We start from the raw sequence: 27,950 nt of genomic DNA on the forward strand, positions 1-27,950 counted from the left end.
TGTAAATCCAAGGCCATCACATCTCAACAACCATAGCAAGTAACTTACTTTTCTTTCTTCATCCCTCATCTGATCATCTGTACCCAACTGCTATTGCTTAAAACTATTTTCTTCAGTTGCCTACAATTTTTCCACCCACATATTCTGATAACAGTTCATCTCTCATCTCAATAATAAAAAATCTGAGTCAAGTAGCTTTCCCTTCAATTTGTTACTATGGATGCTTCTGTTATTAAACCCCTTCTCTAGACTCCTAACATTTCTTCTCCTTTTCCATGAGGTTTTCACAGAACCCACAAAAGATTTCAATTTTTTTCTCCAGACTGAAGGACTGCCAAGAACCTAGTGCCTTGCTGTAGAACAACATCTTCCCTGGTCCAGGTGAGCTGGATTGGATAAATCCATACAAGGGGGTGTATTTCAGCACGCATTTCACGTATTGCCAGCATACAGCCCTGTAATCCCTTGAGCACAGGAAAATTATTAAAGAACAGAGGTGTGAAGAATGTCATCACAAAAGGGAGACGAGTTAGACAGGAGGACAAGCAGAAGGCTGGTGCTTAGCAGCATAGAGATGGGACGGCATAGAGAAAAGCAATTACACAGTCTCTATGTGTTAAAATCAGGGAGATCCTGAAGAAGTGGCCAATATCCCTTCACTGGACACCTTTAAAGATGTCTGACAAAGAGCCAGTTACTTTACTAGACAACTTCTTCCAAACCCACTTCTGCACTTGCAAACCACTTGAACCTGCAAACTTCCTTTCTTGGGATACTAATTATTTTGTAACTTCTAGTTTAGGAATTGCAGCTATACATGTTAAAGAAATTATTAAACAGCCTTAAACAGTTCCTTTCAATCTTGAAGGACTGCACTACCAGAATCGGAAATGTTTTATATTTCAGCACCTACAGTCAATTTCAGGTCATGCAATTAGTTAAATTAGCTTAAGACAGACAAAGCTAACAAAAGAATTAAAAGAGTTAATTTAAAGAATAAAAGGAAAATTAGTTAAAGGCAAGAGGATTACAACTTCAAGCAGGGACCTTTATGTATTTTGGCCTACCTACCATTTCCCCCTACATTAAAACAACCCACAATTTCTTCTAATGAAGCTATTAGCTAACTAAATTCTGTTACGGCATTACTCCAATATCACAACTAACATGAATCCTCAATTCCTCGCTCAATCTAAATGTCATTCAAAACCATCACAATCACCATTCTTCCAATACAAAATCAAAACAAGACCTTTATTTCTCTCTCACTACTTCTCACTTGTCATTTTTCTCTGCAATGTTTTGAAGAAAATTGGTGTATTTCTATTTTCCTTCTAGCTTGCAGTATTATTACTGTATATGTGAACTGTGCCTCTCCTGATGGGAAATAATCTAACCTGTTACCTTGGATTTCTAGAGAAATTCACACATTCTGAGATTCAAGCAACAACAAAAATGCTATTTACAGAACTTACAGTGGACAGAATCCATAGACATAATTAAAATTCTATACTGATTTTAGTGCTAAAATTCAGTGTCCACACTGTAGCCTGTTTGATATGCAATTAAACAACAAGCACTTAGGCTCAACATAAAAGAACTCAGAAAGAATGCTATTAGTAACTTCTACTACCAGAAGTACCACTTTAATTTCCTGAAGTTCGAAATCTAGGCTGATCATTCAGTCTTCACCAGTTGACACAAAGATGTGGGCTGAATCTCTTGCCACCAACCACAAATGAAACTCACATTTCAAATTCAAGTCTTGTCATCTAAAGAGGTAGATGAAAGAGGGGGTCAGTGGCAAGGTACAAACCCGCAATTCTTATCAGTACTGTGTGTCAGTAGAAACAATAAAACCTTAATTATTTCAAGTCCCATACACAAACTGGTCTGCCTACCAAAAGGAAAAAAAAGTATTTAATTACATATTTCACTGGATATGTTGACAAGTTTTTGTCCCTGTGATGCAGAAGGCAGCAGCAGAGGTACAGGTCGATACCCACGATACCAAGAGATGCAAGAGACGAACTACATAAGGTTGAGTTCAGATGAGCAGCAAAAAACTATTTTGGAGAAAAGTCTTTTATACTACCATACCTGAACACTACTCCCGTTGTCCATGATACTGTTAACAGAAAGTTAACACAGAGCCAACAAGTATTCCTGAGACTTGGGGAGAATATAACTAAACAGTGAGAGCTTTAGACCTGTGATAAGAAATGAACATCTGTTTCTCTTTCCTCATTAACAGGAAAGCTAAAACCCTGACTGTTGCTGGAGAGCCAGGACTCAGCCAAAAGTGCAGTACAGCAAAGACAATGCTGGCTGGGATCCATATTTCCACTGACATCTCAATGATCTACCTTACTCATCCTTACCTTAAGACTCATTAATACACCTTGCTGAACACAGAAAGCAGCAAAGGCAGTGAGCACCCTGCACTGTGTTAGTTAGTGGGAGCAACCCGAGCAGATTAAGGGAAGGGATGATCTCTAGACCATGCCTACAAAACTGCATCTATTTTGGGTGCTGCAGTACAAGGAAAACATAGATTAACTGCAGCGAGTTCAGATGCTCGTGGGTCAGGAGCACTTGCTCTGTGAAAAGCAGCTCAAGAAACTGGATCTGTTCAACCTGAGAAGAGATGGCTTTTGGGGTGACCTAACAGCAGTCTTCCCACACCTATGAGGAGGTTATCTGGAACATGCAGCCAGGCTCTTTACAAGGGTTCATGTGGGAGTTGGGGTGTTGCAGGTATAAACCAAAGTAAGAGAGGCCCCTACTTGATTCAAGGAAAAGGATTTTCATGATGCAAACACTGAAGCAAGTTGCCCAGAGAGGCCATGCAGTCAATCCCTGTAGGTTCTCAATACACATCAGATAAAGCCCTGAACAGTCTGTTCTGCCCACACTGATGACCCTGCTTTGCATACAGAGGTTGGACTAGAGACTCCCGAGATCCCTCCCAACCTGAATTATACGGTGATAAAAGTTGTGGGACTGAATCAGGCTAGACAGAGTGAGCAGAGGGAAAGGAGAAACAGGCAAACAGACTTGTAATTGCTCTGGGTATTATTTGATAGCACATACATGTAAAATTCCAGTATCATCCTGATACAGATACTCTCACACAGCTGGAACTGATGCAGGTAGGATGATTTCTCTCACAGTTACAGTAGCAACACATGGCATTGGAAAAAGGCAATGGAAAGGGATGAGGAAAAGCCATCCTATGTGGCTAAGAACTTCTGTCAGAATGTCAGCAATACAATGGTAACTCCGGCTGTTAGCAAAGGACATGAGCAATTACAGTTAAAACACTGCAGGGACAGATGGTCATATGGGCAATACCACAGTAAAAGAGGTGTCTTGCAAGACAGAGAAATCAGGAGTGACAGTGATATTCAATGTTTTCTCAAGATGTTAAGATGAAATAGCTGACACACTTAAAAGAAATTATAATGGCCCAACATCTTAATGTAAAGTGCATTCTTAAAAAACACCATAATGGTAAATCCACAGAAAGTTATATTATCCTGGTATAGTCTGTCCCTCTTTAGCATTAATTGGTTTTGGAAGTGAGGAAAAGAGAGCTGTATCTGACATGGTCCATAAAATGTAATCAAACTTTTGGAGTGAAAGAGAGTACAATTGTAAATAGCTACGGATTTTGTTTTAAGAATAGTGATTTACTACTGCTTGAATAGTTGTATTTTAAAATAAAAAAAGGTATAAGGCACTCCTTTGAGAGAAAGAATGAAAAAGGCATTCCATTTGCAAACTCAGTGACATGACTGCATCCATACACTTCTCTTATTCAATTATCTATGAAATACTTATTCTCTCTGTTAGAATGCTGAAAAAAACATTTTGAAAAATGAGAGAAAGGGAACACCAATTCATACAGCAAGTGCATCCTATCATGGTAAGTGTTCTCTGCTGAAGCAGTTCATGTCACTTAAAGCGTCATGTAAGTTTCACATTCAATTCTACTTAAATCAAGAGAGTTATGAAAATTATTTGACCAGGTTCAAGTTCAAAGAGCATAAGCTTCTAGAGAATGAGAAATACACAAAATGACTTAAATAGAAAGAAAAGTACGCTTCTCCAAAAACGAGATGACAAAAAGCTACAGTGAAATGAAGTGTATCTTTTTCTACAGACAGCAAGCACTAATGCTGCTTATGATTACACAGAAAAATAATTTGGCTAATCCATCAGAAAGTAAAAGTGTACTGGAGCCAGTGGCAGAAAGTAAATGCCACAACATATCCCATGAATGTATCTTTTCCTTATTTCACTTCATGACACCCTCACAATTGCACCTTGGTGCCTGTACATATACTTCTCAAATTCAAAACATAAATCAGGTAGTCAGGTAACCTCACTTCCCAAAAGTTTCCATAGAAAAGCAAACACAACCACATGAACAACAGAAGCATAAGAGGCAAAAATTGTGGTTACAGTAGCAGTCAGATGAAATTAATTTTCATATGGCAACTTCTTTTGAAATAGGTACTTGGGTTACTGTTGGAAGTCATGAAGATGTATAGCCAGTCAGAGGAATGCTGGTTGGAAGGGACCTTTGAAGGTCACCTAGCCCAGCCCTCCCCTGAGGGCAGAGCTAAAGCCAACACCCGACAACCCTTTTTCAAGGGAAGAGGCTGTGCTGAGCCTGAGAGTGGGTGGGAGAGACAGGAGGACATCTGGTACAAAACCATGCCTGGTCTGTGCTTGGTAGTCTCTAGAGGCACCTAGCTTTCCATGTCAAAAACTAGCTAAGGAAAGCATGAACTGACTTGAAGATCCCTTCTAAAGGATAAAAAGCAGACACAGAAGTAAATGAAGTGTTCAAAGCAGTATTTCTACCCTGAATTGATACAAGAAAATGATCAGGAAAAAAAAAACAAACATTGATCCCACACAAAAAGAAGTCGCTACAAGAAAAATTACAAGGAGCAGATGACATGACAGGTATCAACACGATACATTCTTCTATGACCGAGTGAAGCTTTGTTCAATATTCCCGTGGTCTCAAACTCACAAACAAGCTAAAAAAAACAACAACTTGCTTGCAAAGCTGAATCAGAACATCATAGTAGTTTAAAAAGTGAGGGTGCAGATTTTAAGACACCTGCAATGTATGGGAAGTCAGTTTTTTGTTTCACATGTAACACCCTTGACAATTCAGGTTTCAAGACAGTATCAGAGACATCTGTTCTGTTTAGACTTTATTTACTGATAGCAGTAGAATGCTGTAATACACTCAGGTAACAAGACGTGAGTTTTTGTATGACTTTGACAGCTACCATGGACCAAGGACAGAAGATAAGTACTAGCTGAGGATATATACACTTTATAGACACAGTCTAGGTTTTTAAGGCATTCATCAGAAGAAGGGGATGGAAATATGCCAATTTTTAATTGAGATGTGAAATTTAAAGCCTCTTTTAACGGTCTATGTCACCCAATGAACAATTTTAATTGTCAAGAAATTACTTTTCCAGGTTGACTGCCTGCTTAAACTACAGAGTATATAAACCAAATCCTTTCCAGAGTTCTACATGGAACACGTTGGTCACGGAAATATTTATAGTTGTGCCTTTGTACGTTAAGCTCTATAGAAGCTGCTACTTCACTGTTTTCAAAGCATGGCAAAAATTACAGAAGTAGCAAATTAAAAAGCCCTGAAGCAAAAAATGAGGAAGTTAATTGTCTGTAGTTAACACACAGCTAAATGAACCTTAACTCAAAAGCAAAAGGTAACTCTACCTTTTGCTTAACTAACTTAACTCTAAAACGGAAAAGGATACAGAAAAAGCAGGAAAATATTGTGAAACAAAAACCTCAGGAGGGTAAAAAAATATTAAAAGCCCCTCAATCTGGTCCAAGCAATGCAGGCAAAAAGGATAAAGGTATCAACTGCCACAGCTGCTCTTCATCTGTGATATCTGTTTTCTTTCTGTTCTCCTTCCAGTTATCTGTTCTTCAAATTCACGTCCCTAATGCTTGTCACAACGCGCACCTTTGCCTGGGGGATGCCCCAACACGCACCTGAGCACCGGGAGAACGCGAGGCGCTCACCACCGGGGCCCACCGGCACCGTTCCAAGCTCCGAGCCACCGACAACCCTCCCTGAACCTGGGTCAGTGGGACAAGAGGCTCTCAGCAGCCCCGCCTGGGCACAGCCGGGGCCCCGCCGGGGAAAGGCAGCCCGGCGCCCGAGCCCTCAGCCCGGCCAGGAGGCAGGGCCGGGCCTGCGCCGCGCCGCTCTCCCGCAGGGCTCGCAAGGCCGCCCCCAGCGCGGGGAAGCCGCAGCCAGGGGGTGCGGGGGGCTCACCGCCGGTGCCGGAGGCCTCTCCTCCCGCCGCGGGGCCCACGGGCCGCCCGGCCCAACGGCCGCTCCAACGGCCGCTCCAACGGCGCCATTGGCCGCCGGGACGCGTCACCGGCAGCGCGCGGAGGGCACCGGCCGCCGCATCACGTGTCGGCGGGGGCGGCCGGGCTCGGCTCGGCTCGGCCCGGCTCGGCCCGGCCCCGCCCCGCCCCGGCGGCCCCCGGGCACTCACTCGCCAGCGCTGCCGCCGTCTCCGCTCCCGCCGGCAGCCGCCGCCTTCTGCCCGCCGCCGGGCTCCTCTCCGGGGAGTAGGAGGTGGGGCGGGGCCGGCGGCGGGGCGGGCGGAGGCGGGGACAGGCGGGAGGGAGCCGGGGTCGTTGTCCCCGAGGCCGGGGCCTTGGGCAGACCCCCCCCCCCCCCGAAGCCGGCCCGGGGCGTGCTCGGCGGGCCAGGCGGGCGGGGGCGGAGGGCAGCTCCTGGTGGCTGCGGAGGCGGTAGCGGCGGTGCGGGACCCGCGCTGCCCCGCAGAGTGCGGACAGTTTGATTCTGAGCCCGCCGAAGGGAAAGTTTTAAAAGCCGGCGGACGCCGAGGTGCCCCGCCCTTCAGCCCCGCTTCCCAGCAGCTCCCAGCCCCTGGCGCTGGCAGCCGTAGGGATCGGGCTGCCCTGTTGCCAAGCACGTTCCGCCCCGCGCAGCCCCAGCAGCGGCGGGACAGGGAGGCGGAGCGGCGGGGCAGCTTGTGCGGGGGGCGGGACGAGCCCGTCAGCGCTCGGCTGTGGGGGGCACGGGAGCGCTGCGGGTCCTGTCCCTCCTCCTCGACCACTCAGGAAGTTGGAAGTCGGGCTGCGTCTGTCACAGACTATTCCCTCTCTTAATTAACATTCAGTAATTAGAGTCCAGCTCTAAAACGAGGCATGATTGCTCGGGGTTTGAGGCAGTATCTCCTGCTTTTCTTTCTAGACTGTACTGTTTAAGAGGCTGCATTAATTAGTTAGGCATTCCATCGCTTTCCCTCAAGCGTTTTTAATTTATTTTTTTTTTTTTTTAGGAATAAGTTTAACATCAATACATTTGTGTAGAATCAAGATTTTTGAACTGTTGCCCTACAGGGAAGAACATCTACCACAGCCATTAAGATTTTCCTCCTAGCTTGTAGCAGAACCCTGAATCAAAGACTTACTACACAAAATAAACACCTTTACCACAATTAAAATTATGCTCAAAGGCAGCAAACTGCAGGTTTATGACATGGCTCCATTACAAATGTATTTACTTCTCGCTCAGCTGAAAATAACTTGGAATGTACCATCGGCATCTAAATTATCTAAATCTGAATGATGAACACTGTATTAAAAAACAGTTCCGGTCAGGAATCACAAGCTACTGCTTTCACTATCTGTCAGGATTTCTTCCTAACAAAAATACTTATTTTGACAAGCCCTGCACCACTCAAGCTGTATCACCACTGAACACAGGTGCTCAGTAGCCCACGCATGTCCTCTTTGGGGCTGGCTTTAGGGTCCTTTCTCCTTAAAGCACAAGATCCATTGGGGAGAACAGCCCATCTTCTCCCCCGCCACATAAGACTAATGACACATGCTCTTCACATTAACCTCACGTACAACCACTTCTCACCGCGGTGGAGCCCAGCACGCTGTCTGAAGTGGCGTTCCTGGGGGTACCTGCTGCTCAGGGTGGTGCATGGCAGAAGCTTGGCTCCATTGGCGCTTACGTCACAGAAATCCACACGTGGGATCTCACTTTTGTTTCTAGCAAAAGTCAGTCTTTTGGAGTTAAAACATGACCTCATGAACACGCATTTGGCACAGGCCTATGAGGAGCTGTGGAAGGAAGCACTTCTCAGCGAAAGGGCATGTCAGGAATCACATGGAAATCCACATGTAATGATCAGTATGTAACTCCCTATATGCACAAAAATCGTGGAACACAAACAGGAGAGCTTGCAAGTAAATATTAAGATAAACTAACAAAACCCCCACCATATAGAAATAGGCTATGCTATCACATTCTAACAGCTACAGCTTGAAACAGCAACTTCAATTCAGGAAAAAAAAAAACCCCTCACCTTTGCAAATTTACAGTTGCTTTAGCTTGCTTTTAAAACAAAGTGAAAGACACCAAAGGTCAATTCAGTAAGAAGTTGTTACTGTTCAGTCTGACCCTAGACAAGCTAGGAACTGGACCTGAATGTTCCATTTCCATTGGCAGCGATTTGATATTCAAATGATTTATCAGCTGTATAAATCTAACTATCTGCAGAATGCTTTCTTAATTTGCCTCATCCATTTACTGTAGCTATGACTCTGAAAGCAATTTGCTTCAATGCCAGTCTTTTAATATTCTTGGTACAGACAACATACGAGAATGCTAGAGGTGTGTGGGACCAGATTATTCAGCTGAAGGCAGCAGTGAGATATTCCTCAAATATATGTGCTGATCACCTTAGCTGCCCTTTGAAGCTTCTAGAGGAATACATGCTTTAAGTACATGACACCTCACATCCTAAAGCTGCTTTCTTTAGGAGAGGAATAATGTTTCAGACTACCTTGTTTTTTCCCCAGTGACTATACAAAAGAAACTAGGATAAATAGCTCAGGTGCAAGTATCAAATATGAAGGAAACAAGTTCCCAGAGAACAGGCCAAATATTTTTAACAAACCATTCAAAAGTATTGAAGATTTTTATTTCTGAGTGCTCATGAACACACAAATAACCTACATCACTAAAGTTTAAAAGTATGAAACAAGGAAACTTCATGTATGTGGCATTGGTCTAAATATGAGAGAAGCATACAACTGAGAAACTCCCTTAGAAGTTTTTGTTGGAAAGACTGTCATCCACAGCGATCGTTGTGAATATTTTTCTGACTCCATTCTGTGCATTGAATCTCTATTTCTCTCCTCAGAACTGTATCTGAACAAGGAATCTTTGAGAAGAAAAAAACAAAAAGTGTCTAGGTTTCTTAATTTCACTGCAGAATCAAGCAGGCCAGTTGATAAGAAGGAAACTTTAATCTTCCGCAATTACCAACAGTGGAAAGATAACATGGGGAAAAAATCCAGCATGCTGGAAAGACAGACAATGTTTGTAACAAATTACATACAAAAGTTCTTCAATTTCTCTCTTCCAGATTGGGTGTTCTACACTATTCCCCGAGTCAGTTACAAGGTATAAAAAAACAAGCCAAAGGTTAACATTATAACCATTTAAATAAAACTCACTGTATTATTTGCACTCTCAAAATATTGCTGAAAATAAAGTAAAAAAAACATACTTAGCATTCTTGGAAATCTCAAGGAACTTTTTATTTAAAAAGCAGTCTTCTGTTGCTTCTTTTGAACCCAATTCTGCCCCAAATATTACACTCAAACCTAAGTGTATCCTTCTTATTACCATCATACAAGTATCACACTGAATTTCTAAAGCACTGAAAATTACATAAAACAAACCCTCACAAAAATATGTACAGGTAGCCAGAAAACTAATCAAGAAAAAATAATGTTTCCTATATTGAAAAGTAAACACCATTTTCACATACCAACAAAACATCCAATTTGTTGGCATGTCTCTTCCATATATGACTCTTGAGTAGAAGGACAAACTGACTTCCACAGAGGAATTACTACAACAACTTTGGTTCATAATGACCTAGAGAGAATTCATAGCCCATCTCTAACAGCAATCTAGTGGATTTCTGTAAAGCTAATACGGCAGGGAACAGGGAAGACTATACATGTCAACTTCGTGATGAGAATAATTTACACTATGTCATGTTTCAAATACACAGAAAAGACCCGATTATATTAAACACATTTATCTTCTGCTATAAACTAGCTCATTCAGCCAGATTCCAACTCTTTAATACCTCCTGACTAAAGTACCTAGGTGTTCTCTATATTTGACAAATAAAAGGCTATGTGTGGAAAGCCTTAAGAGTCTGCTGTTTGTACTGAAAGGTGTGTATTTCAGCATGTTTCAGATACAAAAGTTCATGTTGACTAAACTATGCTGGTTATCAGAAGATGACTAGCCATACTCATGCAGCGTTCTGCTGGATCAGTACAGATACTTATCAAAGAGCATAGTTATTTCCTGCAAATATTTCCAGAAACTAGTTTCTGAAAATTTTGTCCAGAAGCCAGAAGAAATGGAAACAATGGCATCAACTTAGTGACAGGCTATATTAGCAGGAGAGGAGCACTGCTCTAGCACAAATACATGCCTCTGGTACCTCAACTAAAATCAGTATGGCAACATATTATGTAATGCAGGCATATTGATTCATTCAAAGCCAAATCTGTGGCCAGCTCCCGTACTGCCACAGCCTTGCTGGCTAGATTTACAGTTAGTCTGGCAAGAATATTACGTTAAAGTAGCTGCACTACCTGTAGCACCCAAAATGTCTTTGTCAAGAGGATGCTTTAGCAGCTCAGCAGTATTGCAATGTTCTGGAGACACACTTCATTCTTGAAGCAACTTTCAAGAACCATTGTAATTTCTAAGCAAATTTATCATGTAAAAGTAGCCCAGCTTGAAAACTTAGTATAGATGTAATACGGTTACATGACAGCCAGATGTCAAGGTCACATAACAACCTGTCCTACAGCAGGCATTCCCTCTATACTTCAGTTTCACACATAGGTGATTTGTGTATGGAGAACATCCCACAATCTCTATACAATAATAATTGTATAAATTAGGAAAACTGCAAATACTTCATTGATATTTTTTTTTCCTACAAGAGGACAACAGAGGGACCAGATAAAGGAATATGAAAAGAGAGGTAACATTCCTCAGTTTTTACATCCAATAGCAATCTTTCAGTCTTAAAAAAATCCAAACAACACAAACAAAACAACAAATAAATAGACATGTGACTCCTTCCTGAAGTAGGAATGTAAGTATCAGCACAAGACAAACACCTCTGGACAGTCAAGAGTTTAAACGTGTATTAAAGCATAGCACATTTTGAAAAGTGACATTGTATCAATGTGTACCATCTCCCAGTCATCCCACATCAATGTGATCAGTTTATGTATTAACAGCTATGCTTATTTACCTGCCACTTCAGCAAACACGAGCCACAGGAGACAAAGGTGAGTGGGAGTTCCTTCCAGTTAATACACCAACAACCAAGGTCAGGTGATCTGCCCTCTCTGTATTCACCAACACTATAGGAGTGGAAAGGTGTAATGTCCTTAACCAGAAAGGACTGAAAAGCCTGAGAACACAGGAAATAGCTCCTGGAGATGCTATAGTGAATTGAGACCACTGACCTGTGGCAGGAGCTAAAGCAATTCTGACTTGTTGTCCAAGTTACCTATGCTAGCTGAGGCTGTCTGCAAGAACAGAAACTCTAGCTGACTCCTCTGTCACCTCCCACTTTTTTCCTTTGCTGCTTGCTAAAATCTGTCTTAATCTAAGAGTATTTTCTCCACTCAAATGGAGAAAATTGGAGCATACCTCAGCACTACACTGGCTGGCAAATATTTATGGCCAGATCCTTGTCCTCATTTACTTCTGTACCAGTCCAGCACTTTGAAAGGTGGAGCCAGAAACAAGAACAAGGGCAGAACTCAAATTTCAAGTGTAGACTGATGTGCTGGAGAGAATTCATTCTTCCACTAGTTCTGCAGGACTGGCAGTAGAAGGCAGTAATAAAACTGAAGCGGACAGATATTTTTTCTACTTTTTTCTACTACTGAAAAGATCAGGATTTAAACAGGAAATTGCACTTTTTTTTTTAGAATCACTTTCAGAAATAAAACTGCCTTCCGATATTCATTCTGCCACTAAAAAGTCAAATGAAAATCTCAAATTACAAGTGAAAGCTGTGAAAATTCCATCTGCATTGCTTTCATATACCTATAAAAATGTTCTAAGGGACTTTAATAGCAGTTCAAGAGTAAAAATAAAATGATCCCCCAAAGTGCTGCTGAAATGTTAGGATCTGTAGGAGGGCATAATTGGACATTCAAGTGTGCAGTGCTGGTGGTGTTATTATTTTTGAGAAATAATGACTGAATCCTTTACATGGTCAAAAGTACCCATGTAACATTAATCATAAACAGCATGCACAGACAACCTGAAAAGAAACATCAGGCACCACCTTTCTTTTGCAATTGCTCCAGTTTTCTTCTTAGGAGGTTGTAGTTTTCCTTGGTCCCGGGTGCCATTGGATCAAGCTTCAGAGAGACTTCATAGTGCTTCTTTGCCAAGTCAAGATTTCCCCAGCGATGATAAAGCACAGCTGGAACATCAATGAGGAATTTCATTAGCAATATCGCTGAATAATGTGCAATCTTGCCAATCGCTTGGAAAACAACATTAAAGCATTTGTTTCCAGTGAGGGTCTCTTGCTGGCTGGTGGCACAGTAGCTGCTTGTTCTGTTGCCAGGAGCAAAGCCTGGGAGCAGAACTGGCATGGGAATGATGAAGGAATGAATTACATTGCAGCCATAAATGGCAGCTCTTATCTGGTGAGCTCATTGTGGGTTACAAGCACAGCATAAATGAACCAATTTGCAGACACTGAAGTGCAGCTTCCTCTGGGCTGGACTGAGCAGCACTCTTGATCTGTCATACTGTGTGACAGCTTTTCTGGTTTAGTGCCCTGTTCTTCTGGCTGGCAGTTTTTCTAGGAAGTAAAATAGAAATCTGCCCAGCAGGAAGAAGGCTCAAATGCTTGCTTTTTCTTTTTAAACACAATGAATATGAAGCAAACAAACAATACAGCTGATAAGAGTTAGAAAAGCTCTTACCCAAATTACCATGATAACTGGCAGCATTTGGATTGGCTTTGATTGCCTTGAGGAATAAAGCTTCAGATTCCTGAATAATTTAGAAGAACAAGTCAATAGGACAGTCTATAAAATAGACAGTATATAAAATAAAGCAAAACCGACCCCCAATTGTAATTAAAAAACCTCCCAAATGATGCCATATCTGTATGATACCAGCATATATGTATTCTAAGCCTACATGGCCCTGTAGTTCTGTTGGCTTCAGCCTCCCAAAAACATCAATAATACAACAAATAAGTGCCATGCTTTCACAGGCTGCTGTTATTTTAGCAGAGAGCTATTAAGCACTACTGAAGTTTGCAAAGCAGTTTACTTTTTTTTTTTGCATAGTTACAGTATTTTTGGACATTACCTACTGAAGACTTCCCTATTTATTCAATCAAGTTAAGGATAATATAATTCAGTATTTGAACAAACTGCTTTTAGACACCATTCCCTTTAAAATAGTTTTAGTATTTGAAATGGGGACATTCCAGTAAATGCCTTTCAAACAGATGTTTTGACATGGTTCTCAACAAAGAGAGCTGAGTGCCTGCTACTTGAAAAATCAAGCCAACAGAGATCTTGCTCACATTTCCTCACAAGTTTTCTCTTCCATATTCCCACTTCTGATGTGTACTCTTAGGCAGCTGGTATTTGAGTACCTCTTAAAAAAGCTGAACTCCGTCACCAAATATTGAGATAACAATTTACTGCAAAATTTATTCTCTAATTCAGACATTTTTATTTTCCAAAACTAGCTGTTCATAGTTTTGTTTCTGAGCATACTTCCTGCAGAAGTTTAAAAAGATACACACACCCTCCCCAGTCCAAATGGAAAATGGCAGCCAGAAGGGCCAACCATGTCCTGGGGTGCATCAAGCAGAGCATTGCCAGCCGGTCAAGGGAGATGATTGTCCCGCTCTACTCTGCACTGGTGCAGCCTCACCTTGAGTACTGCATGCAGTTTTGGGCACCACTAGATAAAAAGGACATCAAACTATTGGTAAGTGTCCAAAGGAGAGCCACAAGGATGGTGAGGGGTCTGGATGGGATGTCTTATGAGGAGCAGCTGAGGTCACTTGGATTATTCAGCTTGGGGAAGAGGAGGCTGAGGGGCGACCCCATTGCAGTCTGTGGCTTCCTCAGGAGGGGAAGAGATGGGGCAGGCACTGATCTCTTCACTCCTGTGACCAATGACAGGACTTGGGGAAAAGGCAGGAAGCTGAATCAGGGAAGGTTTAGGTTAGATACCAGGAAAAGGTTTTTCACCCAGAGGGTGGTTGAGCACTGGAACAAGCTCCCCAGGGAAGTGGTCACAGCACCAAGCCTGCCTGAGTTCAAGCAGCATTTGGATCATGCTCTCAGGCACATCGTGTGATTCTTGGAGTGCCCTACACAGGGACAGGAGTTGGACTCGATGATCCTGACGGGTCCCTTCCAACTAAGCATGTTATATGAAAATACTTGCTTGCTTGATGCAAGTTAAGGTATTTCAGAGTTAATTTTACATCGATTTCTATGCTGTGCTGTGTTTTAGGGAAAGTTGCCCATTCAGTTTCAGTGGAAAACTGAAGATAAAATTACCTCAGTGGGGTCGGTTTCCATCTGAATGCACATACTTACTGTCTGAGGTATGTGAGAACAATAACCTGGGGAAAAGGCCTTTCCTTTGTGCTAAGCTTTTATTACTTATAACCACAAAACAGAATACAGACTCTACTGAAAATGAAAACCTGTCAGCCAGAGTTTTGGTTCCACCATCTTTTCATGTGAAGCATGAAATAAGTCTCTGTAAGGGTCCCTCAGGGGACAAGAAATTTCTGATGTCAAGGTTGAGTCACTCAACTTTGAGTGACTTAAGAGCTTCCCAGTAGGTCTAAATGGAAACTCAAACGACATGCTCCTTTCAAAGTACTCCTTAGCACAGCTGAGGCTGCCGCTCTGAAGCCAAGAGAGACTGATGCAGAAAGTGCCTATATCTTCTCAGGTCAAGGAAATTACAAACCCTAGGGTCCCTTACAAATCCTTTTGCAGGACATCCTCTTTCAAGAGAAGGAGTACTTGGATAGGAATGAACAAATTAACCAGATGACTGAAAATTTAGGGAGTACATGATTCCATAGTGCAAGTTTTAGCATTGCTTTTCCCTGGCGTGAGCAGAGCTCCAGCATTCTTACACCTGGAGTATTAATGCTCTTGGATGTGTTTTCAAAAACATTACAATAGTACCTAAGAGGAGGAAGTGGTCAATACAGTAGAGGGAAGAGCTGCTCTTCAGAGAGACATGGACAGGGCAGAGAAATGGACTAGCAGGAGTGAGAGAATGGCTGAGGTTTGAATGGATCTCTGGAGGTCATCTGGTCCAACCTCCCTGCTCAAGCAGGGACGACTGCCCAGGACTACGCTCAGGCAGCATCACCAAGGGTGGGCACTCCACAGTCTCTTTGAGCAATTTGTGCCATGTCACAGTCTCAGCAAAAAAAGCATTTACTGATGTTCAGATCCCATGTTTTGGTTTGGCCCATTGCTTCTTGCCCTGTCAGTCAGCACCACTGAAAAAAGCCTGGCTCCATCCTCTTCACACGTTCAGGTATTTATATACATTGAGATCCTCCTCCTGAGATTCTCTTCTTCAGGCTAAATAGTCCCAGCTCTCTCAACCTTTTCCCACAGGAGACATGCTCCAGTCCCTTCATCATCTTCACAGCCCTTCACTGGACTTTTCCTACTAGCCCATTTCTCCAGCTTCTCAAGGTCCCCCTGGATGGCAGCATGACAGTCCGGCCCAGCAGCCACTCCTCCCAGTTTTGTGTCACCCACAAACTTTCTGAGGGTGCCCCCTCATCCAGATTAATAATGAGGATGTTGAGCAGAATTGGACTGCAGGAATCTTGTAAGTTCAACAAGAGTAAATGCAAAGTTCTGTAGCTGGGATGCAAAAGTACAGGCAGGGGAGCACTCTAGGAAACACCTCTTCTGAATTGGATCTGGTGGGCCTGGTAGACAGCAAATTGAATAAAAGTGAACAGCATACTCTCATAGCAAAGATGACCAGCAACATCCTGGGCTGTATTAAGTACAGCCAGCAGGTCTGGTGAAGCAATCTTTCTCCTCTATTTAGCACTTGTGAGATCACATCTCAAGTATGTGTTCAGGTTGGGGCTCTCCATTACAAGCCAGACAGGGACACACTTTAGTGAGTCCAGCAGAGAGGCACCAAGATGGTTGGGGGCTGGAGCACAAGACATACAAGAAGGAGCTGACAGAACTGAATCTCTTCAGCCTTCATCAGATAAGAAGATGAAGGGGCAGCCTTATTGCTATCTACAAATACCTGGCCAGATGGTACAGAGAAGATGGAGACAGACACTTCTCACAAGTCTGTGAGACAGGATGAGACACAATGGATGCAAGCTGACACAAGGGAAATTCCAATTAGATAGAAGGAAACAACTTTATCTTTTTTTAAACCTAAGGTGGGTCAAACACTGCAATATGCTGTCCAGAGAGGGCTTAGAATCTCCATCCATAGAGGTGTTCAAGATTCAACTGGAGATTGCCCTGGTTTGGGTCAGGAGTTGGATTAGATGACTTCTGGACATCCCTTCTAGTCAAAATTATTCTGATTCTAATTCAGTCACCTGCCAAACATTCTGAAACGCAAACATTTCGCAAGTCTAGTGGTGTTGCAAGATAACCTCCTCTTTTTGCAAAATCATCCAACTCTGAAAAGTGGATTGGCACTTGAAAGCACGTAGTAGGCAGAAGTCCCAAAAAGTTGTATTTCTTTCCACTGCAAATTTTAGTATTTTGGTCTAATAAATAAATTCCTGCTTTCTTCACTGGACAGGTTAACAGGAATCAAAGTGAAAGATGTCTGGTCCAATTAATTCAGTTTATGCCTAAAAGTTGCCACCTACACAAAGCAGAAGCACCTAATGTACGGACTCATCCTTTCATTTTTGAAGCAAGAGGGGCAACACATACAATGATTTCTCAGAAAAAGTAATGAAATAGATTCTCAGGTTTGGCTGCCATTACCATAGATCTTCAACTACATGCTGAAAACATTTTTATTGCCACTGCTTTGCTCAGCAGCTAGTAGAAGCATACTGGCTGATTAAAGACTATTTAAGGTCCATCATATTCATATTACTGTAGATAGAGTAAATATACATTCCAGTACATCCAGTGATATTTCAAATTGCTCAATCTTGCCAAAGCTTTAAGTGTTGCCAAGAAACTTGCCCACTGCATATAGCAGTGGCTTTGGGTAAGCATACTGCATTCCATCTTCCTGCCAAGGCCAGAGCACAAAATTGTAGTCTAGCTTTATTCCAAATACAAAAAATGCTGAATGGTTTTGATTTCTTGTAGGTTTTACAGAAAAAGCACAGATGTATACATAACAAAAAACCAGCACACATATTTTCAAAGATCTAAAGATAGCTGGGTCCTTCATCCATTGCAACAAAAACAAGCATTCAAAGGACAACTCTGACTTGGTATATGTAGAGTCCCAAAATGAGTAATTGTCTCAGAACAGCTGTCCTGACAAACTGGACATTGTGCTCAGGCAGGGCCCTCATTCAATAAGCCCCCCCGACGCTGTTCTCACAAGGAGAGCCCCTCATTCAGAAACCACCCTGATAAAGTAAGGATACTGTCCTTACTCGATGAGGAGCAGCGGTCAGCAAGAGGAGCCTCATGGAGGCACAGTGACATCTTGCAAAAGACCACTTTCCTGTTTAAGGACACAGCACATGTGTGAAAATAAAGGTCATTGCTTGGTCAGTCTGACTGTGGGGGTCAAGTGATCAACTGGACGCCATGCCCTACCGACTCATTTTTATAACATTCCCAAATCCAACACTGAGTCTGTGTAAAGTAGGCCAAGCCTCACCAGGAGAGGTGTGGCCAGGTGCCATAAAAGAGGCAGACTCGAAATGCTCAGGGCGTGCACCCACCACCCAAGAACCACAACGTCATGCCGAGGTCGTCACTGGATCCAAGGGTGGTGGTATCTTTCCTATCCCCTCTTTATTAATCTCTCTCTGTTTATAACCTTATTCTCAGAATATAAGGGTAACATTAGATATAATGTTGCTAAGTTCTTCCAGTTGTAACCTGCTGTTTTCAGAGTATCATTTTGCTAGGTTCTGCTAGTTGTAATCTGTTGCCTTGAGAGTGAGTGATATCGTTGTGTGGTTTTTGACAAGCTTTATAATCTTAATCAATGTTAAGCAATGTTTTATATAAGCCTCCTGGGTGATGGTCTTACTCTTAGAATACCATGCAGAGAATTCCAGAGGTTAATCTTGCCAAATGAGTTGCTAAAAGAGAGTAATTAAGAGAGGAGGACTGGATCCAGTCACACCTAGACTCCTATCTGAGAAGGACTTTAGAAAGCAAGGGGGTCCAGTCCGAATCTCCCTGGATCAACCCCCATTTCTGGGGAACTCTACCCATGCCCACTTTGTGGGAGGTGCAGTACCCACCTTGTGGGACGTGATATTTAATTCAGGCCCCCACCTCTGGTGCCCACAGTGTGGGATGTGACAGTATAACAGTTGTTAATCAAAAAATAAAACAAAACCACCAAAACAGCTCATCCTTGATGTGCTTTTGTTTCTGGAACAATAAATCATTCATGAGTATACACAAACAGAAGTCATAAAGGGTTGAGGGTTTTTTGATCACTTAGAAAAATAACTTCTGCTGAAAATCAAAGGGCATTTGAAACTGAAGAATATTGTGTGTTTATTGGAAGGAAATCTCTCATAACATAGTAAAACCTTTTTGACTCAGTGTCTTTTAAAACAAGATGACAAAGAAAACCCAGAACAAATCTTACTTTATGGCAACAGAGCCAATAAAATAGCAACTTTTATACAGACACATAACAAGTAACTTAATAAATGAAATGCCCGAGGTTATACAACACACCAGACACAGCCAGGCAATCCCTCTGAAAATTATTTCCATCACCTTGAGAGTCTCCATCCCTGCCTCTTCCCTTTCTATCCTGAACACTCAATAAAAATCCTTAAAGATCCACCCACTTTTCTTTGCTTTTACACGGTGAGGTGGTAGACAAAAGAAACCTGATTTTTCCATGCTTTTGAGTCATTTAGCATTCCCCCACTTAAAGAAACCACATCTCCTCTTTTCAAGTGATGCAAAATACAGTTGATGAAATCATAACCCGTTCTAAGTGAGTTCACTTTCCAATTCCCTTAATTTGCTCTCCCTGTTACAACCCTTCAATTTCAAGTTACTAATTACGTTTTTTTGCTCTATGCAAACATACTACTCCATATTGAACTATTAACTATTGAACTCACTGTCTCCTTGCTTTCTTCCCTGCCCCTTTTGCTTCATTCAGGATACTGACTTGAAAGCTTAATTTCCCCCTGCTATCATTTCTGCTTTGTCTCCATCACATTCCCCTGCAGCATAACAACCTTTCAGAGCTAGCAATCAAAATCACTACCTCCTTTTTATTTTTTAAATCCACTAAGACATATCTGTTTTTCTCCTACACCTGGAAAAGTCTCTCTCAAGTGGAAAGAGTGTACAGAAAAAACTCCAGCCAGTCTAGAGAAACAGCAACAGGGGCTGTCTGACAGCATCATTAACACAAACAAAAGCACATGCTGGCTTGTCACAGGCCCTGCCTTCACATGTGAACCAGTCATGACTCCACAGCTGAACAGGATTGTAGAAATTTAAGTGGACACAGTAACTGGTGGAAAACCATGTATATTTGGAGAAGTTTATCATCATAAGAACTTATTGCTTGGCATATACTGAGGATGTTCCTTCAGTGCTGCTAACATTATCACTATCAAAAAACAATCAACCCTTCCTTCCCCCCAAAAGCCATAGTTCAGTAAATGATGGTTTTCTGAGGAATAACAAAAAACTTTCTAAATTTGTCCCTGTCACATACATAAATCAGTGACTATGGAGTCAATTAAAACAATCAAATATATTAACCCTGCATGATTTATTCTCTGTCAACTCCTACAATTCCCTTTGGAAAATAACTCTCTCATCAGTTCCATTACATTTATTACTTGAAATACAAGTTAACTAATGCTGAGGTACCACTCGCAGGCTGATCCATCGCATCCAAGAGAAAGTTCAGTATGTTGCTCAATGTATGGACTTTTTCCTCATAATATTCTGGGACTATTGAGATTTCCCATCCTCAATCTGGGATTAGCAAATCTGTCACGTCTCTATTCTAGATAGTGACTGAGGCAAAGAGGCTAGAATTCATATGGGGTAATGTTAAATCTTGCTTCCTTTACGTAGAAAAAGCAGGACTAGCATATCACATTTAATTTTAGCTCCTGAACCAAGGCCTCTAAATCAGAGCAGGCTTTCTCTGTGGGCAGTGTGTTAAGCAACACAAGACTCTTAACTGCCCTCTAGTGTGCTTAAGAGCCCATTTCTCTCCACTGACCACTGACAGTTTAGGGCAGCAACACTCCTAAAACAAGCATCTAATGTAAGGTGGGATGAAATTAGGCTAGAATCACAGTCATACTGTGACAGACATGAGCACTGAAACCTGATTATCTAAGTCATAGTCCACAATGGTCTCCTCTAACACTTTCTACAGTAACTTACACAGAGTTTAAACAGGAAAAAGCCTGAAACAAAACACAAACAACACTTGGAAAGCTCTAGTGACCTACCTTATATTTTTGTGATTTCCCCAGTACATTCGCCAATGAAAACATAAGGGAATGATCATTAGGTATCAATTCCAGGGCCTCTCTTCCAACTGCTTCTGCTTGAGCTAGATTGCCTGGGAGCCCATGTAGTGGAAAAAGAGAAGGCACCTCTTAACACAGCCTCATTAGTTACTTTTCATGCTGCAAGCACACACATTGTATGAGCAGCTGATTATATGTGTTTTAAAAGAAAACCAGGTTATCACACACACATGAATGGAAAACCCTGCAGAGTAAGACAACAGAAAACCTCCATTTTGTTTCCAACAAACCACACTGTCAGAAGAACAACAAAGCACAGATTCAAAAGGTCTGAACTTTGGTCTGTAATACAAATATGCTTGCATAATAGTGGCATTTCAAAATAAGGATCGGAAATTCAACTATAGGATGGCTTTCAAGCAATGCTTTAAAACCACTGAGTGAGAAGGTATTCTGATGTTCATGGAGAGTGTTTGGGTGTCAAAGAAGAGGCAGAACTCCTTTTAGATGAATATAGAAAAAGCTCTAAGTTTTGCAAGACACTGAATTATTCATGAAAACTTTCAAATGGATTTATACCTGTGTTATCAAGCAATATAATCATATTGTTCCAAGCCAAACTATGCTCTGGTTTCAGAACTGTAGCATTTCTCCATGCATTCAATGCATCTATATGGCGATTCAAATCTGCATACTAAAAAGAAACAAACTCAGTAATTTCACCCTGATTTACTTTACTTTCCTAACACTAAAGAGTTGTTACTGCTTCATTCCATTCTAGTAGAATTTGTTTTTATACAGAAAAATAAGAAATGTAAAAACAATACTAGGATAGTATGGAAGATAGAGTACCATATACTAATTTTATCCAGCCTTTCTCTGGGACCTGGGAGGAAAACTGGCATACAATTTAGAAACCTACATAACAGAGTAAGTAAGTAATTAATATAAACATTTCTAAGAAACTAAACAGGATTCTACAACCTAACAACATACTAATGACTGCAAAACAGTCTAACATTTGGAAATTACTAATATTTTTTGAAAAAAAGACCAAAATCTGTATTTTTCTTTATAGCTCTTTATATGAAATAGTCAGGTTACCAAGGTTGTATGGAAGGAAGTATACTAGGGAAAGCAATAGGGAAAACTACCAAAAATTTGAAATCACCATGAACTAAAAAAAAAATATAAAAAAATAAAATCAGACTGGAATAATTATCAGCATTTAACAGTACAGCGGAATTTTATGTGTTTGCGTATATATATATAAACATACACACAGAGATTACTGTCATAGCTATGATTTATTCAAAATCACTTACCAACCGCCCTAAATTATAGTAACAATCTGGATATTTTTTCCGGTGTTTAATTGCTGTCCAGTAGCTTTGTTCTGCCTCTTCAAACCTTCTTAAACTATTCTGTACTATTCCTAGATTCATCCATGCAGCAGCAAAATCTGGTCTGGGCAAATGGGGAAAAAAAATTGAGAGAGAGGACTACTGAGCATTTGGAACACAAGATTCTATTGTATCATTTCTGCTCAGTTGGTGCAAAACACTGCTTAGTATTGTTCTAAACATACTGTATTTGTACAGCTAGGGACAGCAACTCTTCTGCTTCTTGGAGCTCATTTCTTTCTTTCAGAATATTTCCAAGGTTGTTCATGGCATGTACATATTTAGGATTCAACCTGAAGTATAAAATTAAAGAGATTATTATTATGTATGGAATGGGTATTACCATATGCAAATTGCTAGCTCTGCAATGCTGCAGACCATGAAAATTAATAACTAAGCATTTTCTTCATATTAAATACGAAAGCAGTTTTAGGATAGTTCATTTAAGCAGTAAAGTTTCTAATACCTTACAGCTTCTCTGTAGTATTTGATTGCAGCACTTTGATTTCCTTTGTCAGCCAGGTTTTTGCCAACATTGTAGTGCACCTGAAAACACAAATGAACATTCTACCAGATGCTATACAGTCCACTATTTTGTGGAGCCAAGTTGCTAAAAATTCTTACTCCGATTAGAGACCGTCAGCACTTGCGTCATTCACTGCTGGCTTTTGTCTTAGGTGGATACTTCAGATTGGACAATATATAAAATGAAGACAGCAAAACAAAATCTGAGAAAGAAACTGATGAATCAGCTTACCTGTTCCAGCTACTTAAAGATTGTTCACTTCCTAATTTTATAAAGTAGGTCCCCACACTTTCAAAAAAACTCTCCCTATTGAGACCTGCTGCTCTTAATTTCATTTGTCAGGTAAGAGAAAGTCTGACTCAATCAAATTCACCACAGCAGAAGAAATACTACAGCAATGTAAGTGTTGACTGAACTTTGCTTTCTCTGTATTATAAACTAGAAAAAACAACATTAATAGAAAAACTAAGCTCCAAACAAAAAAATAACGCGCACACACGCACAATTATTGTCTTGGGATAAAAATGCATCAAATGGCATTTCTGAAGTATAAAATAATGTGTATGGCAACATGTTGGAGACTTTGCCTGTTAGAAAGGGGAGAATGAAGGAAGGTTCTAGAGCTTTGAGATATAACTACAGGGAAGAAGACATTATCTGAACTTACATGAAGGATCAGATCAGAATAAATACATTTCAGGAAAAATCTTGAGTTTCAAGACAACTCAAATCTTACTTTAAGACAAATCTCAGAAGACTACATTCCCTGGTGAAAAGGAAGACTCAAGTTCAGAAAAAAAACAAAGTACTGGGAGCCCTGACTCCTGAAAATATAACTTCTCAGCAACTAGATCAGAACTAATTATTTAAATTACCTTGCTATTTGAAATAAAATTGTATATACTTAATCTAAAGCAAACACACATTGCAATTTCTTTCATACCTTGAAAATCTAATTTAAATCTTTTCAAAAACACTATGCAGGAATTACTTCAGATTAAAGTACAAAAAGATAGGTTTGTAATGCATTTAGATAACTCTAATTCACCTTCTACATTCAGAAAAGGATTTTATCTTATGTGTCCATCAAAGGAAAAATCCTAATTGTATTTGAAACAATAGCTGGGATCTATCAATCCAGCACAAACAATTATGTTTGAACCCAAATGTTATGATATTTAATTGTTCAATTCCATCTCTATATGACTGTGACTATGCAGTGATACACCATCAACAAATAAAGAACATTTTCCATGCTTTCTAGAATCAATGAAAAAACTAGTCTAGCTCATTTTACAGACAGTGTAAGATAACACACAAATTCAGTATTTGATAGAAGCAGTTCTAGCACACCTTCCAAGAAAAAGATTCAGTCACTTATGTTGTATGTTCATAAAAATATGACAAGGAATATGCCAAAGAAGCATCAGAATGGCACATTTCTATCAAGAAATTAATAAAAACAGTTGATTTTATTTGTTAGTGTCAACCTCCACTCTTTCCCCCCTGACTAGCACTGTTTTCCCAAAAGCTGTTAAAATAAAATTATACACCCTGAAAGATGTTTCTTAGGACTGAATTCTACTTTATATATCTCTTCCAGAAATTTCTCAGCACCCTACAATACTCTTACCAAACTGGATTGCTCCAGTTACATATGCTGAAGATTGAAGACTCAAAATTTATTCAGAGCAAATTAGGTTATTAAACTTTGCTGTGTTTTCAGATAAAAGATAAATTGTGGCAAAACAGAAGAAACAGGGAAAGATACATTATGTTAATCTGAGAACTTTTTTTTTTTTTTTTTTAACTTTTGCAAAACTTGTAAGCTTTACTGGAAGAAATTTGATTAAAGACTGGGGAGATAGCACATGAGAAAAAACTTTGTGTACACCAGCCACTCAATCTTTCAAGTGTCAGCTGTCTTATGCTAGGAACAGTCAGAACTGCAGTTTCTGATTCTGTTTGTCTCAGCTGTTAAACACATGGAACTTCTTCATATCTATTTCTATCTCAAAAGCAGCAGCAAAGAGTATTTTTCTCATGTGAACAGAATCTCACAGACTGCAGAAACCTGACATGTATCAACCCTCTCAAGTCAAAACATCAAATGAACTATTAAGTGTACACGTGCAATTTTGTCAAATAAACTTAAAATATGTGTTATAGTCTATTAAAACTAATAGTAAAACTATTTTAATAAAGTACTAGCATTTTTGATGGTACATTTCTTCTGCCCCCAGATACAGCCTGGGCGTGAAAGAAAATGGTGTTTCTCTACAACACTCCTTAAAATACAGAGTTCCTTGTTGGATGTAGGTTTCTTAAGTTCTCTTGAAGTGAAATTGTTGCTTTAGTTGCTCTTAATATGGTGATGACAGACAAAAATGAAAATACAAACGGAAACAAGGATAACAGAAGAACCCTGCAGCCCACCATAAATATCTAATGACACCACCTCTACAGTAACATCCGGCTCCTGAGAACAGAGTCAGCGAAGGGTTTGTTTCCAGGCTCACCCAGTCACTTGAGAGGTGCAGGTGACTTCCGCCATGCAGCCATGTCTCTCACTTTGCTGGCCATGACAGAAAGATACCAAGAACAGCCTTTTGTTCCACCCCCGCAGAGCAGGCCTACAGTAACTGTCTGCCCTTTGCTAAGCGCAAGGGTATAACTCTCCTTGACTTCTCCTCTGACCCCTGCCTGCACAACATGAGGAGACAGGTACTTTCTATAAACCAGTGAGTGGGAAGGAGCTGGCCTTTAAAAATGTGGGGCCAGTGGGATGTTTGAAATACAATCTCTTGAGAAATGTTCTTCTTGGCAGATATTGTGCGTGCCAAAGTGGGAGAGAGGATTTTCCTTTCCTGATTAAACATTTAAAAGCCAACAGCATTTTGTTACTAAATGATTAAAGATAAGTATTAACTGGAAATGGCGTATTGTGTTATGTCCATGTGCTCCTTTATCAATCTTAAACAGGTAGTTACTTCACAGAAATAGCTCTAAAAGGAGCATTTCTCAGGGATGCATAACAACACGGTATTCTCTGAAATCAGGGCAAATAGGTGGAAAATACGCTAAGATAAAACATAGTTGATCTCAACAGGCATGCATTATTTAAAGCTAACAGAACCATGGCACCATAGCCTAGCCAGAGGATTGGCTGTGTTTGTTCACAATACCTCAGATGGCCTAAGAAGCCAGTATAAAAAAGAAAAAGCACTGTACATTATTTTATGTTAGACACACACAGTGCTTGAACTCGTATTTATTTAAATGTGCACACACTTAAATGAGGAAGAAATTTAAAAATAAGTTTGTTTGTTTGTTTCTGCACAAAATCAAAATTACTGTCAAACAGGTTTTGTTTTTTTTCCCCCTCAAAACAATGCAGGAAGAAATTGAAATGTAGTATCATCTTCTAGGAGGTACACCCCTCAGTTGGAACATTACTACTATCAACTATCTTATTCTTGCTTCCTAGCTGCTTATAATCACCTTTTCAGTAAATATGAACATTTGCTGAGAAGGATGGAAGCAAAGCACAGATGTCAGAGTTTCTACAGAAACATGCAGATGCTTCTGTTCAATGCCAGCTTCTTTCATCAAACATTTTTCACTCTCCTTTACTAGTGAAATTCTGCTTTCTAAATAATAATAAAACAAAGCCTTTTTTATCTTCACATTTTGTTTTCTCAAGATTCTTCTGCATAGCATCTGACATGGTGCCTGTGTGGCAAAACACTGCAGAGAGCCCCTATAAACATAGCCCACAGCACTTAAGGTAAATTCTGCAGAAGATAATCGCCTTTTAGTATATAGCATAAAAAAGTTCTCAATATCTAAAGGAAATGCTCTCTAGATCAGCTTCATAAATCCTTAAACAGCAGTAAATAATTTTCTGTCGCAAAGAGATGTTCTCTTAAAAACATATAGAAAATAATCCCACAAACGCCGTTGTCCATTTTTAGTACTAGCATAATTTGCCTTTGACAAACCTGTATCTATAATAATTACAGATTGCATAAAGCATCAAATACACACTATTCTTAGTATGTCAAGACAGACTGGTTAGAAACACATTTTGTTGGGAGTTTTGTAACTTCCTTTCTTATTATTGTAGAGAAGTTGCTCCTGGGATGACTTTTTAAAAATTATGTTTATTAATTTATAAAATCTGAAGCAAAGCCAGTAGCAAGGAGAATGTGGAGATTAGATAGAGAGTACTAACAATGACAATAATTTAAATTATTTCAAATCTATTAAAAGTAACATTTAGATAATCAATTAGTGAAAGTAATGCAGAAATAAATTCTGTATTCTTAAAAACTGCCCTATCTTTGCTAAAAGCCAAGAAAAAGTAACTTGACATTTCCAACAGTAACTTACCACATGGCAAAAAAGGCAGAAAAATAAGCATTTTTGAGAATAATCTGTACAATTGAAAGAAACAATATGCAATCACCGTAGAAGGTGAGAAGCAATACAGCATACAGCAATGCCTAGAAATGGCAAAGAGCAGTAGGGCAAGGGGAAAATCTCACATCAGCTTATGTATTTGTATCTGCTCTAGCTGTCAGAACTTTTTATCATCAGTGGAGAGAAATGCACAGATCTACAGTGCTTCTGGCCTATGTCACTCATTTAGTCCAGGGTGATGATGAACCATGTGCTAAAAGGGACAGCTTCTCCTCCCCAGTTATAAAGGGACTAGCTGACTTGCTGTCTAAAGCTAAGGAAATATAACCAAACCAGCAGTCTGATGTGGTGAAATGGTAGTTACACTTTTATCAAAGCCTGTAATTAGATATTCAAGTACTTCAGCAAAGCACCCCAGGAATAACTTGCAACGTAATTACATCAAATGAAAATATGCCAGATTTGATCCAGTGAGCTTTTTAAAACATTAGCCCTGAAATATTCCTGACTTAGAAATTACCTGTAACATATAATCAACATATCAGAAGAAAACAGCTTCTGTAACTGTTCACAAAATTCGCTTAGTGGAAATCACACAGGCCTGGTTCTAACTCACACTAGTGTGTATCGTCACTGAGCTTCAGGAACTAAGTCAACCTATACAGTATGAAAAAAGGTGATAAAAAAATTGAATTAATATCCATGCACCTTCTGTTCAGCTAAGAA

At 40.4% G+C, this 27,950-nt stretch overlaps 1 protein-coding gene across 11 annotated transcripts in view; it reads right to left on the bottom strand.

Annotated features, from left to right (window-relative positions):
• Positions 1-27,950, bottom strand: part of TMTC4 (transmembrane O-mannosyltransferase targeting cadherins 4) — an 88,054-nt gene that overhangs the window by 23,110 nt on the left and 36,994 nt on the right. For 6 of the 11 annotated variants that reach the window (XM_051630486.1, XM_051630465.1, XM_051630473.1 and 3 more), the window contains 7 exons: positions 22,743-22,822; positions 22,462-22,569; positions 22,199-22,340; positions 21,453-21,567; positions 20,853-20,965; positions 13,123-13,192; positions 12,471-12,611 (listed from right to left, as the gene is read on the bottom strand). In XM_051630486.1, the coding sequence (XP_051486446.1) occupies positions 12,471-12,611; positions 13,123-13,192; positions 20,853-20,965; positions 21,453-21,567; positions 22,199-22,340; positions 22,462-22,569; positions 22,743-22,822 (769 nt within the window). Of the gene's footprint in view, positions 1-6,057; positions 6,182-6,572; positions 6,682-9,022; positions 9,288-9,353; positions 11,533-12,470; positions 12,612-13,122; positions 13,193-20,852; positions 20,966-21,452; positions 21,568-22,198; positions 22,341-22,461; positions 22,570-22,742; positions 22,823-27,950 lie in introns of those variants that run through there. The other 5 variants (XM_051630511.1, XM_051630495.1, XM_051630502.1 and 2 more) reach the window with 5 other exon arrangements.

The sequence above is a fragment of the Apus apus genome, chromosome 1, assembly GCF_020740795.1.
Source record: "Apus apus isolate bApuApu2 chromosome 1, bApuApu2.pri.cur, whole genome shotgun sequence".
Classification (NCBI taxonomy): domain Eukaryota; kingdom Metazoa; phylum Chordata; class Aves; order Apodiformes; family Apodidae; genus Apus; species Apus apus.